We start from the raw sequence: 15,517 nt of genomic DNA, 5'->3' as shown, positions 1-15,517 counted from the left end.
CAGGAACAGCAGAGGTACAAAGTCTTTAAACGAAGCAGGACTAACCTTAACGAAACAACAGAAATTGATCTTCCAAGATGAGGTCAAGGACTGACATGGAGTGGACGATAATAGAAGACGGACCAGCACTAGTGTGAGGCAGAGGGAGGTTTAAATAGGAAGACAAACAGGTGAAATGCATCTAACAGGTGTGACTGACTGCAAGGAGAGTGAAGTGAAGGCTGAGTGGAAGGGAAGGAGGAAACTAAAAATTAACAATGAATAAGGTCAAAACATAACTAAAACCCAAACAAGGTGGAAAAACTGAGAATAATAGTAAACCAAAGCCGAATCAAAACTAAACCATGAAACTTACCACCAGAGTTGTCTTCCATGCTGGTCGTAACTTTAGCTTCTGTCCGGTAAGAATCAAAAACACGGTATTCATTAAAATGTATGCCATGTTGTACGCGCAGGAATTTCTGCCTGTTGGATCTATTTCCTCCCGCGGATGTAAATGTTACTTTGCAATGATTGCAAAGCGCCTCATTGCCATCTTTCTCTTCCTTACAATGAAGCCAAACTTTCGACCGCGGCATTTGTTTTGTTTTGCTTTAAGCCTGGTCACGCCGTACTTGCTTACTGGATGTCGTGTGCGTAACTTGCGTAATAAACGTGACGTAACTTACGTAACCTGCGTAACTTACGTAAAAACAGGACGTAACTTGCGTAACTTGCTGCTCAGAGCCGGAGCACGACGGAATCGAAAAGAGAATCGTTAAGCGTGCTGCCTAACGGTTTCATGGAATTGGAAAACACGGAACCAGTTCTGAACAGGAACCGGTTTTCGATTCCCATCCCTACCCCTAGTGGCTAAAAGTTACACAATGCTGCTTTAAAAATGGTTATTTAACCTCCCCTGTGATAGACTGGTGACCTGTCCAACCCCACCATCACCACTCAGGGGGATGATTTCTTTATTACACATTGAGAGCAAACTCTACCATGAATCATCTCATAGCAGAGTCCATCATTATATCCTTTTCTTACATTATGTCCTGGATAGATAAACCTACTATTAGTAAAGTTACATTTTTCAAAAAAGAAAAAATAAACATGCATAGAATATTTTAACCTTTGTCAATGTAATGGTTATCTGGCTTGGTTTTAGAGAGAAGGAGCTAGTGTGAAACTTGGGAAAGTGTGGTGAAGCTGTTGTTGCTTCCTAGAGGAACTTTGTGAAGCTATTGGTTGTAGGTTGTTGCACAAGTGCTTTATCTGTAGCTTTGATCCTTTTCTTTTTAAGGCCAGCCACTGCAACATCCAGGTGCAATGATGAGGATTTCCATATCCATAACTGTGAATAAACAGCAAAACTGAAACCTGTTCACCCTTTAAGTACTACTGGCACAAATGTCATGTCAGTTGTTGGCCTTCGGGGATTTCAACTGTTCTTTTTCCAGGTTGGAATGATCATACAGATTCACTGAACTTTACAAACTTCTCTGTTCAACACAGACTCAAGGTATACATCCACTCCGACTTGTATCTAGTTAAATATCTCTTAGAGAGTAGCCTTCTTAGCCCTAACCCTCTGCCTCTAACCCGTCCGTCCGTCCGTCTTCTTCCGCTTATTCGGGGTCGGGTCGCGGGGGTAGCAGCTTCAGTAGGGAGGCCCAGACATCCCTCTTCCCGGCCTCTAACCATGACTTCACATATTTCTAACAGTGTTGAGGCTTCACTGAACCTAAAACCAGATAATGTGCATTTGGTACAATTCTCCTGTTCAAACCCCTGACTGTGAAAAAACTTTCAACCATTTGACCCCAACTGTCAAAAAGAATAGCATTGTAATGCAAGGCCTATAACCATCACACTCAAACCCATGAGCTAGACACTACTGGAAGGCCTGTGTCACCATCCACAGTGAGTAGATTTTTACAATATCATAGACTGAGAGGATCTCAGACACACCAAATGTGTTCTGGAGAAAGGTTTGGATGGAGGAGAATGCCTTGAGCCCATTGACAAAATGAAATGAAGTATGTTTGGATGCCTCAAGGTGAGTCTTTTAATCCTGACAACAGAGAGAGATGTGTTTTAAATCTTTATTTATCTTTTTTTTTATTTTATTTTATTTTTATCTTTTTTTTTTTTTATCTTTAACCTTCAGCTCCTTAGAGAAACCCACCAATAAACTCCAACTTTAGCTGCCATTTTGGTGTTAAAAATGATGCCAGAGAGCAAATTTGTCTCTAAAGACCACCAAACAGTACGGCCTCCATGCTTATGATAAGGGCGTGCAAACTTTTGACCACCACTGCAGGTGAGAGGAAGCTTATAACCAACCGCTTCAAAAAATGTGAAACCATGTGCTGTGTTTGTCTCTTGTTTGCTCTAAAACCTCTGCTTCTAACGAAACATCTGATGAAGGTTTTCCTCCTGTCCTCAGATGATGAGGAGGTTTCTCTTGTCATGGAGCCAGCTTGCAATGAGGCGGGAACTCCTGCAGAAGGGAACCATGCAGCTGGGGCAGCAGAGGACGATACACTAAGTGTGGGTCCCGACATGCCAGATCTCCCCCTGGATGCTCCTCCTGACACCGACACCTCCACACCGGCAGCCCAGACGAATGAGGAAGGGCTTCCTGGTGAGCAGCAGGAAGTCAGCACGGCTGCACAGTCAGAGCAAGAAGGAGCGGAGGAGGAGAGCACAGTGAGGGATGAAGCTGCGACTTCACTGCCTGAGGGGGAGCTGGAGGAAGGGGCCTCGCCTGGACAGCAGGGGGATAAAGAAGAAGAGGAAGAGCAGGGAAGGGAACCTGTTCCACTGCCTGAGGAGGAGAGCAAGCAGGGAGAGGGGGCAACCCACCGTGAGTCAGACTCTGAGCCCCCTACAGCAGCAGAGGCAAATGGAGGGGCTGCTGCTGCTGCTGTTGCTGCTGTACAGGCTCCCTCTGAGGAAGGGGCCCCACTACAGGAAGACTCCACCCCAGGAGCCCAGCAGGAGGCCACAGAGGAAGGAGAAACAAGCTGCAAACCCTGCTCCTGCCCGCCTCTCGTTTCTAACTGCTACTCCCAAGGTCCCTCACGACGTAAGACCCGGCCCTGCTCCCTGCCGGTGTCGGAGCTGGAGACGGTGATCGCCTCGGCCTGCGGGGAGCCGGAGACGCCGCGGTCCCACTACATCCGCATTCACCACCTCCTGCACAGCCTCCCCTCAGCCAGACCCCCCAGCCAGGAGGAGGAGGGGGAGCTGATAAACACCACTGTGGACTCCAACGCTACGTCCCCAACCCTGAAAAGCTCCAAAGAGGAGGAGGGGCAGGAGGAAGAGGAAGAAGAGGAGGATACAACACAATCTCCATCTCAGGTGAGACCCCACACATTGAATGGATTAAATTATGCTTACATATCTCAACAAATTAACACAGGGGCAAGGCTGTGTGATAGTGTAGTGAGGAGCAGTACCCTCCAGGCAGCACATTTTCTCAACTGATTCATACAATTGGACGTGAGACAATATATGTTTACAAACATTGTAAATTGGAAAATTTCTCTTACTCCTTGAATTTTTCAAATTTTTATTAGGTTACAACCACAAACCTTCCTGAATTTTGTGTGACAGATCAACACAAAATAAGTACAAAGCTGAAGGAAAGGGATAGAAGTTTATGTACACATCTAAAAACTGTGGCATGCTTAATATTCAGCCCATTTATTAAAATCTTATAGATCTTATTAGCTTTAAAAATCACTACTTAGTAACTGGAGTCCCACTAGGTGTGATTGTAAGCATAATGTCATCTGTTATACAAAGGCTCTAGATATTTTTTTAGAGAAGATTTCTAAACATGGAACACAGGAGAGAAGTCAGGGTTAAGGCGTGGAGCAGTTTAAAGCTGGGTTCACTGATCGTTTTGGTCAACACGCAAAGCTCTGTGTGGAGAAAACTATCCCAGACACGGCAGCCCCATGGTAGAGCATGTTGGTGGCAGCATCACGCTGTGGGAGGTAACCTGTTAGAGGCTGGGCCTAAGCATCCAGTCAGAGCTACTACAGAACAGTTTAGATCTAAGCCTGCATGTGTCTTAAAATGGCCTAGTCAACCTCCAGGCCTTAATCCTGCTGAGGATTTTTGGCAAAACTTGAAAGTTGCTGTTCAGAGATTCTCCGTCCAGTTTGACTGGAGTTCAGCTATTTTACAAAGATCAGGCTAGAATATCAGTCTGTGGATAAACAATCCTGGTGGAGATTTCCATCAGAAGACTTTCTGCGATAACTGCATAGTTGTGTTTGTAAAAATTGCTTTAAAAACTTACATTTTAACCTCTAGTTCACAATGATCACTTGTTTGTTTTGGACTTTCACATTTACTCCTGGTATAATGTGTTGACACATGCAGTTCTAATTAAGGTGAGAACATGTGGAATTGTTCAAGGATGATGATCTCGTAGCAAGGTGTTGTGTATCTCTTACACAGTTCCATCACTGCAGCCGGTGTCTGTGTTCCTGCAGGTCCCAGAGTGCCCAGGCCCGTGCTGCCGGCGCTCTCTGCCCCGCAGCCTTTCCATTGAGCGCCTGTCGGAGCTGAACCAGCTCCTGGAAGGTGAAGGAGGACGGGGGGGAAGACCAGTAGTGAGAAGGATCTCTCCATCCTGCCCAGATAGTGAGGAGGGGGATTCCAGTGTTGGAGGAGGGCGCAGGGTTTGTGGCAGCACCCACAAACCTCCAGGTGAAAACGAGTGTGAGTTCTGTGACACGTCCTGCTACAGCACCTCCTGCTACAGCACGTCCTGTTACAGCACGTCCTGCTACAGCAACTCAGGCTACGAGGGGAGGGGCCGCGTCTGTAGCCACAACCGCCTGTCCTCAGTTGACAGCAACCGGCTCTCGGGCAGCACCGTCTTCTCGTCCCAGGATGAAGAGGAAGATGAGGAGAGCGCCTTTGAATCTGTCCCGGACCCCGTCCAGCATGAGGGCCAGGATGTGGGCGGGGCAGGGGGCGAGAGGAGGACGAGCAGATGGAAGGAGGCTAGAAGAGGGGAGCAGGGAGAGCCAGCGACGGCTGGGCCCAGTGACAAAAACTGTATCGGTGAGATTAAACATGGTGTTCCTTTTGGCTTTCTTTCTATTCAGTGCTCAAAGTACAGTTTCCTTTTCATTTTAGAGGTGCAAAGATGTTTCAACTACTGCTTTTTGTGGGAGTAGACTACTACGTATTTGTTGTGTATGTCTGACAATGTTGTATATCATGTACAACTCCATTTTCAAAAACAAGAATTGGATGCACAAATGTAGACATATTGAGGATTTTTTCCAACAAAGGTCTTAATCGAACAGGCAGGCTCAAACAGATGGTCCATATCTGGTGACTGTCCAGGTTAGAACCACCGGGCTGCTGATTTGAGGTGTAGTTGAATAATTTGGAGGGAGTCTTCCTTGAAGACTATTGCCAGGACCAGGTAGAAAAACAATGGCCTACCCAGCCAGACTCAGTTTTTGTGCCAGACTTAGTCTGGAACTGCTCCCATAGAGCCCTCTTTCCTGATACCGACCAATCACAGGCATGGGCGGGCTTTATATGTTGAGTGACGTACAGCGCCCGAGAATCCCTCAGCAAAAACAAACAAGATGGCCGCCAGTACATAGCGTTCGTTTGCTAGTGCTCTTCTGTTTTAAAAAGAATCATTCGCCGTAGTCTCCGCTCCATCGCGGCTCGCCATGTTGAATTATATTGTGAAATGCTGACAGTGGAAGTCTGATTGTGCCCTTTTCACGTCACAACCACAGTTTTACTGATTGGTTTACTTTGCGCCTGTTAAAAAAGCTCTCTATGAGAGCAGTTTCAGACTCACTTCAGTCGTATCGAAGAGAGGTAAAAGTTAGTCTGGCTGCCCAAGCTAGAAAAACAGATCCTCAGAATGATGCTAGCACCACCATGCTGGATAGTTGGCACTTGTTTTCCAGTTTGAAAGCCTCGACTTGGTTCTTCCAGATCTTCTTTGAGTCATCGTAGCCAATCAGTTTTTCGTCAGATTGTGAAACCAGATTACCTCACTGGTCGACCACAGTATGTGAGGACACTGAGCGGTGTTTCTGACAGGCTGACCTGCAGTACATGAGCACCATAGGGAACTGTGCTGGCACCGCTTTTGTTCACCTTCTCCATCAACTCAGATGACTCTGCCATAGTCGGTCTCATCACAGAGGTTTACGAGCTTTGTAAACTGGTACCAGCAGAACCACCTCATGTTAAATGCAGTGAAAACAAAGGAGCTGGTGGTGGACTTTCGCAGATGCAGACCCACCTCTCTGACCCAGATGAACATCCAGGGAACTGATGTGGAGATAGTGGACTCTTCTAAGTACCTGGATGTTCACCTGAACCATAAACTAGACAGGACTCATAATACTGATGCTCTTTACAGGAAGGGTCAAAGCAGACTTTACCTGCTGAGGAGACTGAGGTGTTTTTGAGAGCAGGGGCACTCCTGAAGACCTTGTTTAACTCTGTGGTGGCATTTCCCAATCTTCTCTGGTCTGTTGGAGCAGCAGCTGAGCGAAGGTGGCTGGATAAACTCATTAGGAGAGCCAACTCTGTCCTGGGATGCCCCCTGGATGCAGTGCAGGTGGTGGGAGACAGAAGGACTATAAGAAAAATAGCATTACAGCAGGATAATGTCTCCCATCCCATGCATGGTGTTGTAGCAGAGCTGGAGAGCTCTTTTAGTAACAGACTGCTGCATCCCAGATGCTCTAAGGAGTGCTTCCACAGGTCGTCCCTCCCAGCTGCTGTCAGACTTTGTCATCTCTGCTGCTCTCAGCTGACTCAATAATTGTTTACATCATGGTTGCACAGGTTCTGATCCGATCATTAATCGTTTACACTGTCCCCACATGCTGCTGCACTATATTGCACATTGCATATTGTATTGTTGTGTGTTCTGTAAATTGGGTGGAATCTTTTCCACTGTTGAAAATGTTCCACTGCGCAATATTTATTTACTCTGGTATCTACTTTTTTATTTTCTACTCTTGGAGTTTCTTTAGAGCTAATTTTAGATTAGACTAGTGAAATATTGCAAAATACTAAAATTAATTAACTTTTAAATATATTTAAATGTGCCTCGGTGTAAAAGATACTCAGTCCCTGCTGGATTTGCACCTTCATGTTTTCTATTTTTACTTCTTGTCTTTGAAAATAGGTGTAACAAATCCTCCTGATTATACAGTATGTGCACAGAAACCAGAGTAGGTTCTGTTAATTTAGAAGTACAGGCCTAATCCTGTTTAGCTCTGAAGGCCCATTTTTACCCCGGTTTAAGATTTGACAGTTGATGAGAAAAGCATTGATCAGAGGTAAGCATTGTAATATGCATATTTAATTCATTAGGAATTCCCAATGGAGACAAAAGTTTGCATTACCATTTTGTTGTATTCATTACAAGCTGACATCCTGGCGATGTAAAAGATTTCTGTCTGACTTTCACAACTCTGAACACATATTTAAAAGGGTGAGACCCTCCCATCGCTTCAGGAGGCGGTGGTGTCAAATTTGGGTCTATCTGTTCGAACAAAGAGGCTGTTCTACTCTGCCAAGTGTCAAGCCAAATGACCTACCCCCCTGCCATAAAACCCCTGCATGTTATCTTACCCTCAAAGAGGAGAGACAGTCAACAACCTTACATTCCTGAGTTCTTCCATATGAATACAACTAAGATATTTATTTTCCTCAACAGTTCCCTGCCCTCACCTGTACAGCAACAACTCAACTGACTTTACAAGGATTGTAGTGGATATTGGTTTGTTATTGTATCAATGTCTTATCAGGATCATGATTAGTATAACTGAGGTCAGAAGATTACATGTAGAGTACCAGCCAGGAAAGAAACAGCTACCTGAGAACTGACACTATAAAGCTCGGCCAACATTTTCTGCATCCCACATGGACAAGCCAAATACCTTCTGAGGAGAGGCTCCATGGTCAGATGAGCAAATATTAGGTCATAAAGCTACACTGGTTGGAACAGAGTGGTGGCAGCATTGTGATGTGGGCTTGGTCGTTCGTAGACTGCTGATTACATTGCTACCTACAGCATGTAGCGTGTGTTACCCTCACTATACATCTAAGCTTTTTGGCTTAAAAGCGTTGTTTGCTCTTTGGGAAAACAATGGTGTTTCCGCTTCTTGTCATGCATCTTCTCATCTTTAGGACATCTAGTCTTGGGGGGGACTTTCTATCAGCCTTGTCTCATCTGATCTTCCCATTTTCCCACATAACCTGTCATGTATACTCATTTCCCTTCCTCCAGATCAGATCTTCAGTCAGAACCTAATGGAGGAGCTGTAGGGCTAAGGAACTGATGGTTCGCTGGTTATTTTGTTGTCACCTCCAGCGCTAATGAAGCCAGGCACTGCTTTGAATTCAAATCTTCATGTTCTCTAAAATGTTTCCAAGCAGTGCCTCTTTATGTAGCAAACATACCTCAGTAATCTAGCAAACAGTTTGTTACAGTAGATCATTTCACATTGCCAATGTATGTTGAGCCCACAATTGGATGTGCAGTCCAACAATTTACTTCTTTCAGTCAAGGTAAGAAATGGACATCAAAGACGTTGAAAAAAACATTTCTATCAAGCAATTACAATAAGATGAAATCTCTTCTCTTTTAATGACTAGAAATCCCCATCCGGTTGGTTATTTATCCCCTCCTGTCTCTCTGATGTCCTGTAGGCTCAGACCTCTCCCCTCCTGTTGGCCATCTTCCAGTACTGCGACCCAGCCATGACCCAAACCATTTTCCTGCTGCCACTGACCAAGCCTTGCCTCCAAGTAAGAACCCAGAGCTCCCACTCTTACTCTGGAGTCTCATCCCTACTTCCTGCTGTGCTGGAACTGTGCCTGCTGTCCATGTGTCTGCATCCCTCCATCACATGTGCTTTTTCTACCATTCTCTTTATTTTCCCGCGGTACATTCTCCTATAAATGTAAAAGTGCAGCTTGGTGCGGCTTGGTGCTGCTCACTGGCCTCCAAGCTAGCTGAAAAGCTTACTGGTCATTAGTGATTCAGAACAAGACAGTCTTGTGGCAGAAGAGCCAAACTACAATTATTAATGAAAAAGAGTATCATGAATTGCACAACATAGAGGTTTATTGTGACATGTGTCACTGAACACTTAGCAATGTAGACTCTTAAAGCAGCATCAGCCTCAATAATCTCCAGATTAGACTGGGCATCCCTGGTTCTCCAGAGGCTTCACCATTTCCTAAGTATTATATTTCTGATTCTGATTCTGATTCTGAAGTACAGTGTAATGCCAGTTCAAACGTGATGAGACTGCATTAATTCGGGACATGACGGACTGCATTTCCCATGATGCAATGTGGTCAAAATGGCCACCAACTCCCATCATGCAACGCGGCCCAAAATGGCTGCCGCCCTAACAACGGAGCGGAGAGATAACGTTGCTAGGCAAAAGTTGATAAAACTCGGCCACGCAGGACAATCTGCCTTCTTCCCTGGCGCCCTGCCAACCCGAGAAGACACACAGCTGTTTCACTCCGTTGGGGCAATCCCACGCCACATGCTCGAGTTTCTCGCTGGACCGAGATTTGTTCGGAGCAAAACTATTCCCTGTACAGACAGGAGGTCGACTTAAAAAGGTACTTTTAATTCCATCTGATCAAATACTGGAAGCCGCCTTATCTCCCAGTGATCGAAAGAGGACTACGCTTGTGCTGGGCCGAGCCAAGCGGTCGTGAGCCCGGAGGAAGAGACGAAAGAGCCTTCTCGCCTGTTCCTGCTGCTGCCCGCTCCGGTGCGTTCAGGACGCCGTGTTATTCCGAGCTCTCACGAACCCGAAGCCGGGACTTTCATTCGGAACCACCTCAAAGTAACGGGGTTCTCCCCTTTTATTTCTTTTTCATCCATAGGATATTTAGAAGTGCCTGGGCAGACGTTAGAACTTTGCAGGTGTAGATTAATGCTTTTATTCCACGACGAAGTTGGAATTATTTTGCTGAATGTTTTTCTTTGTATGTGCATGCATTTTACAATTGATTTTGCTGTGTTGATTTGTGATTCATCAATAACCCCACCGTGGGTCACTGTCACTGCTTCAGTTCTTTTCATCTTCTTACCTGCTTTCCCCCCTCTCTATTTTCGCTTCTTCTTATCAGTTTAATCTCTTTGTCCGAGCTCAATTCGCGGGCTTTGTTTAAACTCCCAGTTAGCCGCGCCCTCTCGAATCGAGGCATTATCCCATCAGCGTAAGCGTGGTTACGTCATTAGGACCTCCCCTCATACGTCATCGTAGCAGCCATCTTGGGAGGGTGACGTGTATCTGAACTGTAGGGAGCTTAGCTGAACTAGCTTTTGTAAGACATCAAAGCGTCCAGTGAGATTCCCGAAGCTGTTCTGTCTGTCAATGCTGATACGTCAAATGCCGGTGTTTTGAGGGCGGTGTTAAACAACTGTGAGTTAAGTTAAGATCTGGTAACCGCTCATTTTAATCCATTGTTTATTTTTGTTTTGTTCTTTTATTTCTACATATATATTTTGCATGTTTTAGTTTTAGTAGTGAGTAAGAATTCCAAAGTTGTTGAATCAGAGAATTACTGTAACAGGGAATTGCTTTTGATTCAATAAAACCAACGACTGCGGAATAGACATTGTTTTGTGTTCAATCTAATTCACAGTTGCGTGGCTATTCAGAATTCAGAGCTAACCTCCTTTGGAGTTAACATCTGATATTAATACAGAGACATATCATTGGATGGTGATAAGGAATAAGGATTTAAACTCTAACTGCAGTTACATTGGGGTTCTCACAGCTGCCGGATAAACCTCGTCAGTTAAAAGTCCGACCAGATCATTTATTCCAGCATAAATGAGTTCATAACAGCAAATTAACTAATGCATTAGTGGTATAAATTCTTACAAGCTTATAGCTAACATCACCACCATTTGAACTATATTGTGTTATAGCGGAATTTTGAGTTGAATGATTTATTATTTAAATTATAATACCAAATTATAATTAATAATAATAATAAGCATATTCAACCAGCTTCTGGCATAACAGCAACACAGCTTTCTTCTAAATCAACAGGATGACTCCCATTGGCTGAATTCAGAAAGATGTTTCGTTTCAAGGGGAGACAAATAAAACCCGAAAAGGTGTGGTGTGTACCTGCATTCAGCTCCCCAAAATAAAATGCTTACAGAAGCACCTTTCACTGCGATTACCTTTGCAGTATGTCTCCTCCATCTTTACACATCCATACACTGACATGACTGCCCATACCTCTGTCTGAAACAGCTCAGCCTCAGCCCGAATATGTGGAGAGCTTCTGTGAACACAACCTTTCAAGTCTTGCCACGGAGTCACAATTAGATTCTGGGCTTTGACTGGGCCGTTTGAGCACAGGAATGTGCTTCAGTTCAGAAATATTTGATTGATCTCAAAGGGAAATGACATGAGTAGAAACAAACCAATCAGTTGTACCAGTGACTGGTACGTTTAGTGATGCTGTCCTGCTGGAGGGGAAACCTCCGCCACAGATTTCCTCCAGGAGTTTCCTGTGAGGAGCGTCATTCATCTTCCCATCTGCTGTGGTCCTGCTGTTCATTCACTAATGTTCTCCAGCAAACCTCCAAGGCCTGTAAGGATCAACTGGATTTGTACAGGGATTATAGGCCATTTGCTGATTTATGAAGGCCATAAATTGCAGTGAATTGTTTAGTTATATAAACATAAGAGATGATAACAAAAATAACACAAACCTGAACTCTGGAAACTGGAAGCTGAAGTTGTAGCTGCTGGCGGCTGGCTGTAGGACTTGTCTAACACGTTGTCCCTCACACCATGGAATAAATGGAACCATAATCTTAATCTGCTTTACTTGACAGCAGGTTAAGATCAAGTTCTAAAAGCTACAATGCAGAGTCCTTTTTGGGGTACTGCTGAGTGACAATTCTGGTTGGTTTTCTTCATGGTAACGGCCTTTAGGTATGGGAACGTCCCAGTCCAACTCAGTGCAATGTGATTGGCTGTCAAACAGCTGGACTTTAATGCGGCTATAAACCTTGTCTGCTTTCTCCTGTCTCCTATGTTGCGTCAGACTGGGAAGCCCGTGTCGACAGCCATGGCAGAGTGTTCTACGTGGATCATGTCAACAGGACCACAACGTGGCAGAGACCAAGCCATAGTGGCAAGTGCAACCATGGCATCCCTCGCTCTGGGTCTACCCAGCAGATGGAGCAGCTCAACCGGAGGTCAGTAAGGAAATACATGTATACAGGGCGAAATTGCCCTTCACATTTCAGGTCTGTCTCAGTTACCTTCTATGGGGATTAAGACATGGCGTACTAATCTGCAGTAATCAATGGCCTCTTTACTGAACAGTGGTGGACAGCAAGTCTGGGGCTAATCTTTCTTACTTGTCCCACTAGTCAACGCAGTTAAAATTGGATCTGATTGGATTTTATTTCCTTCCAATACTTTCATCTTTACAGAAAAGTTCTGAATGAGTGCGGTGAAAATGTTTCCTCACCCAAACAAAAACGTCTTACAGAAGTACCTACTAGCTGCCATTAATGAGCGAGCTCTGCACTGGTGGCGCACCCACCCCTCACCTGAGTCCTCCATTATCATTAAAGAGACGGTCTTTTTCTTAGCAGTTGGACCTCAGTCCTTGATGCTCTTGAGGGTTTCATGGTTGATTTGGGTGCAGGAGCAGCAGCAGCAGCCGTTTCCTTACTTGTGTTTTAAGGCAAAACCTGCATGGCAGCATATGCTTACTGGGCAGTAATCATGGTTGACAAAATCAGAAAGATTGGAAGCACCACTCCCCATTTTGGCAGCCCTTCAGCTTCTGTAAATCAGCCAAAACAATGATATCAGCTGTTTTGACCACTTTCCTCTCCAGGAGATTACTGAAACGATGCTCTAGCAGGTCATTTTGTTGCTGGGCCAACACTTGAGTAATTGAGTGTTGATTTTATTCAACTTTTTTCATTTTTCATGATCGCTCCTCATAGCAACCCAGACAGGACGAGGGTTGCTCAGAGGTTTTGCACAAAACTCAAAAGAAAGTGAAAAGTTGCATCAAATACTGTAGCTCTGCTGAGTCAGAGTGATTGTAGCTCATCGTAGTAATTCTCCTGTTCTTAGTAAATTTCTTAGTGAAAGGTGGTAATAAACGTGCAGCACTGTGAAGCCATCACATCGTGGACAGTGGAAGGAGGCTGACACCTGCTAGAAGCTGAACTCAAACATCCTTTTTTCTTCTCAAGCCATCTGCAAAGAAGCGTTGTCACCTGTGAGGAGAAAACAAACTAAATATCATTCAGAATATCCACATCAAGCCGGAGTTCTCTTAATTTCAGAACTCTAAGGCTCTGACATGGTGTCAGAGGTGTCGAATGTGGCCGTGGTGCACTTTCTGCATCTGACCCGAAGCTGCGATTCTTTGTGTAGGTACCAAAACATCCAGAGGACCATGGCCACAGAGGAGGATGGTGGGAGTCGGAGTTCAGACGGTGAATCTGAGCCTGCTCAGACAGGTACCTCCTGCACACATCTGCTTCACCTGTATCTTTGATTGATGCAAGCCTTTAGAATAATCCAACCTAATTTACAGTGAGTGACTTGATGCAGCCAAGCATTTTGGGGTCAGTGCTGCTGGAAATGAAGTTCACTTGGCTTCATAGGAAGCTGCAATCAAAAGGAAGAGTCTCAAGCTCTAAGAACAACATTTAGTGCTTCATTCAGAACAGGCTCATGTTGTGTTGTGTTAAAATGGATAGGTTTTAATACCTAGGACCTTTTGAGGCCCGGATGATTTGTTTGCATGATACAGATCTGAAACATGTACCGAATCCAGTGCAACCATCACTAGTGATCAGTACTTCCTAGATCTGGGTGGAGCCCAACAAGAATATCTGTCCCTTTCTTCTCTTACCTGCAGGCCCCTCCTCCCCTGTCAATCATCAGAAGATCACATTTCTGCTTCAGTCGCCCGCTGTCAAGTTCATCACACACCCTGAGTTCTTTACTGTGTTGCACAGCAACTATGTGAGTGTTTCCTATGAGAGCACACAGATACGGTTTAGGGAAAGAGGAATGTCCTCCATCTTTAATTTGCTAAACTGATTAAGAGACAAACTGAGATGTTTGGCCTGAATTCACCACATGTTTGGGGAAAATCAAGCAAAATAAAATGCTACAGCTTCTGGGGAATTGCTAAAGCTGAATTAACCCGTTAAATCTATTTCATCAGTGACTTAAACACTATTTTCTGCTTTTGGATGAATTTTTGTTAGGTAAGGCTATAGCATGGCATTACTCTGGGGGTTGTGTTTCTCCTCAAGTAGACAGGTTTCGCTGTGATCAAGTGGATAAAGGTTTCTTATATGTCTACACCTGCTACCAACACAAGCAGTGATTCTCCTAATCACATAACACACGACGTGTAGTTTTACTCTCGTATACTCAAGCAGGCCCTGACTCGGAAATGTTTACCTGGGTTCCCCCCCCCCCCCAGGCAGCTTACCGGATGTTCACCACCAGCAGCTGTGTGAAGCACATGATCCTGAAGGTGCGTCGTGATGCCAGGAACTTTGAGCGCTATCAGCATAACAGGGACCTGGTGGTCTTCCTTAACAAGTTTGCAGACACACAGCTGGAGCTGCCAAGAGGCTGGGAAATCAAGACTGACCCCCAGGGAAAGGTGGGCTTCCTCCTTTATTTGCTTACATTTCTCCTATTTTTGCTGCTTTGTCCAACTTTAATGTTTCACATCATCAAACAAATTTTAATGTCCAGCTAAAATGGCTGTAGTAAATGTAAATCAGAGATATGAAATTATGATTTCAGTCATTAAGGGAAAAAGCTATTTACAATAACCTGGTTCAGTGTGAAAGATTTATTGTTCAGTTTCATTGGCTCCAACCAGACCCACAGGATTAATAGTGTTGTTTAATCCTGTGGGATTAAGCAACAGTCTGGTGGTGTTATTTTTTACCAAGACATGTCATTTAAATCCCATATTAAACAGGTTTCCAGGGTTTCCTTTTTTCACCTCAGGAATATCGCCAAAATTAGAAACATTCTGTCCAGGGGTGATGCTGAAAAACTAGTCCATGCATTTGTTACTTCAAGGCTGGACTATTGTAATTCTTTACTCTCAGGAAGTCCACAAAATGCAGTTCAAAGTCTTCAGCTGATCCAAAATGCTGCAGCGAGAGTTCTGATGAAAATCAACAGGAGGGATCATATTTCTCCAATTTTAATATAATAGAATTTAAAATTCTTCTTCTCACGTATAAAGCCCTTAATAATCAAGCTCCATCATATATCAGAGCTCTGATTACCCCGTATTTTCCTAACAGAGCACTTCGCTCTCAGACTGCAGGTCTGCTGGTGGTTCCTAGAGTCTCGAAAAGTAGAATGGGAGGCAGATCCTTTAGCTATCAGGCTCCTCTCCTGTGGAATCAACTCCAAGGTTTGGTCCGTGAGGCAGGCACCCTGTC

General features: G+C 44.6%; 1 protein-coding gene across 4 annotated transcripts in view; it reads left to right on the top strand.

Moving 5' to 3' along the window:
- The window catches only part of LOC105920646 (E3 ubiquitin-protein ligase HECW1), a 159,764-nt gene that overhangs the window by 89,685 nt on the left and 54,562 nt on the right, over nucleotides 1-15,517 (top strand). For 3 of the 4 annotated variants that reach the window (XM_036125184.1, XM_036125185.1, XM_036125187.1), the window contains 7 exons: nucleotides 2,432-3,351; nucleotides 4,497-5,073; nucleotides 8,716-8,814; nucleotides 12,106-12,259; nucleotides 13,464-13,549; nucleotides 13,954-14,060; nucleotides 14,530-14,715. In XM_036125184.1, coding sequence (XP_035981077.1) covers nucleotides 2,432-3,351; nucleotides 4,497-5,073; nucleotides 8,716-8,814; nucleotides 12,106-12,259; nucleotides 13,464-13,549; nucleotides 13,954-14,060; nucleotides 14,530-14,715 — 2,129 coding nt within the window. The remainder of the gene's footprint in view (nucleotides 1-2,431; nucleotides 3,352-4,496; nucleotides 5,074-8,715; nucleotides 8,815-12,105; nucleotides 12,260-13,463; nucleotides 13,550-13,953; nucleotides 14,061-14,529; nucleotides 14,716-15,517) is intronic. The other variant, XM_036125186.1, reaches the window with a different exon arrangement.

The sequence above is a fragment of the Fundulus heteroclitus genome, chromosome 21 (genome assembly GCF_011125445.2).
Source record: "Fundulus heteroclitus isolate FHET01 chromosome 21, MU-UCD_Fhet_4.1, whole genome shotgun sequence".
NCBI classification, from domain to species: domain Eukaryota; kingdom Metazoa; phylum Chordata; class Actinopteri; order Cyprinodontiformes; family Fundulidae; genus Fundulus; species Fundulus heteroclitus.
This window is presented reverse-complemented; position numbering and strand designations above follow the sequence as displayed.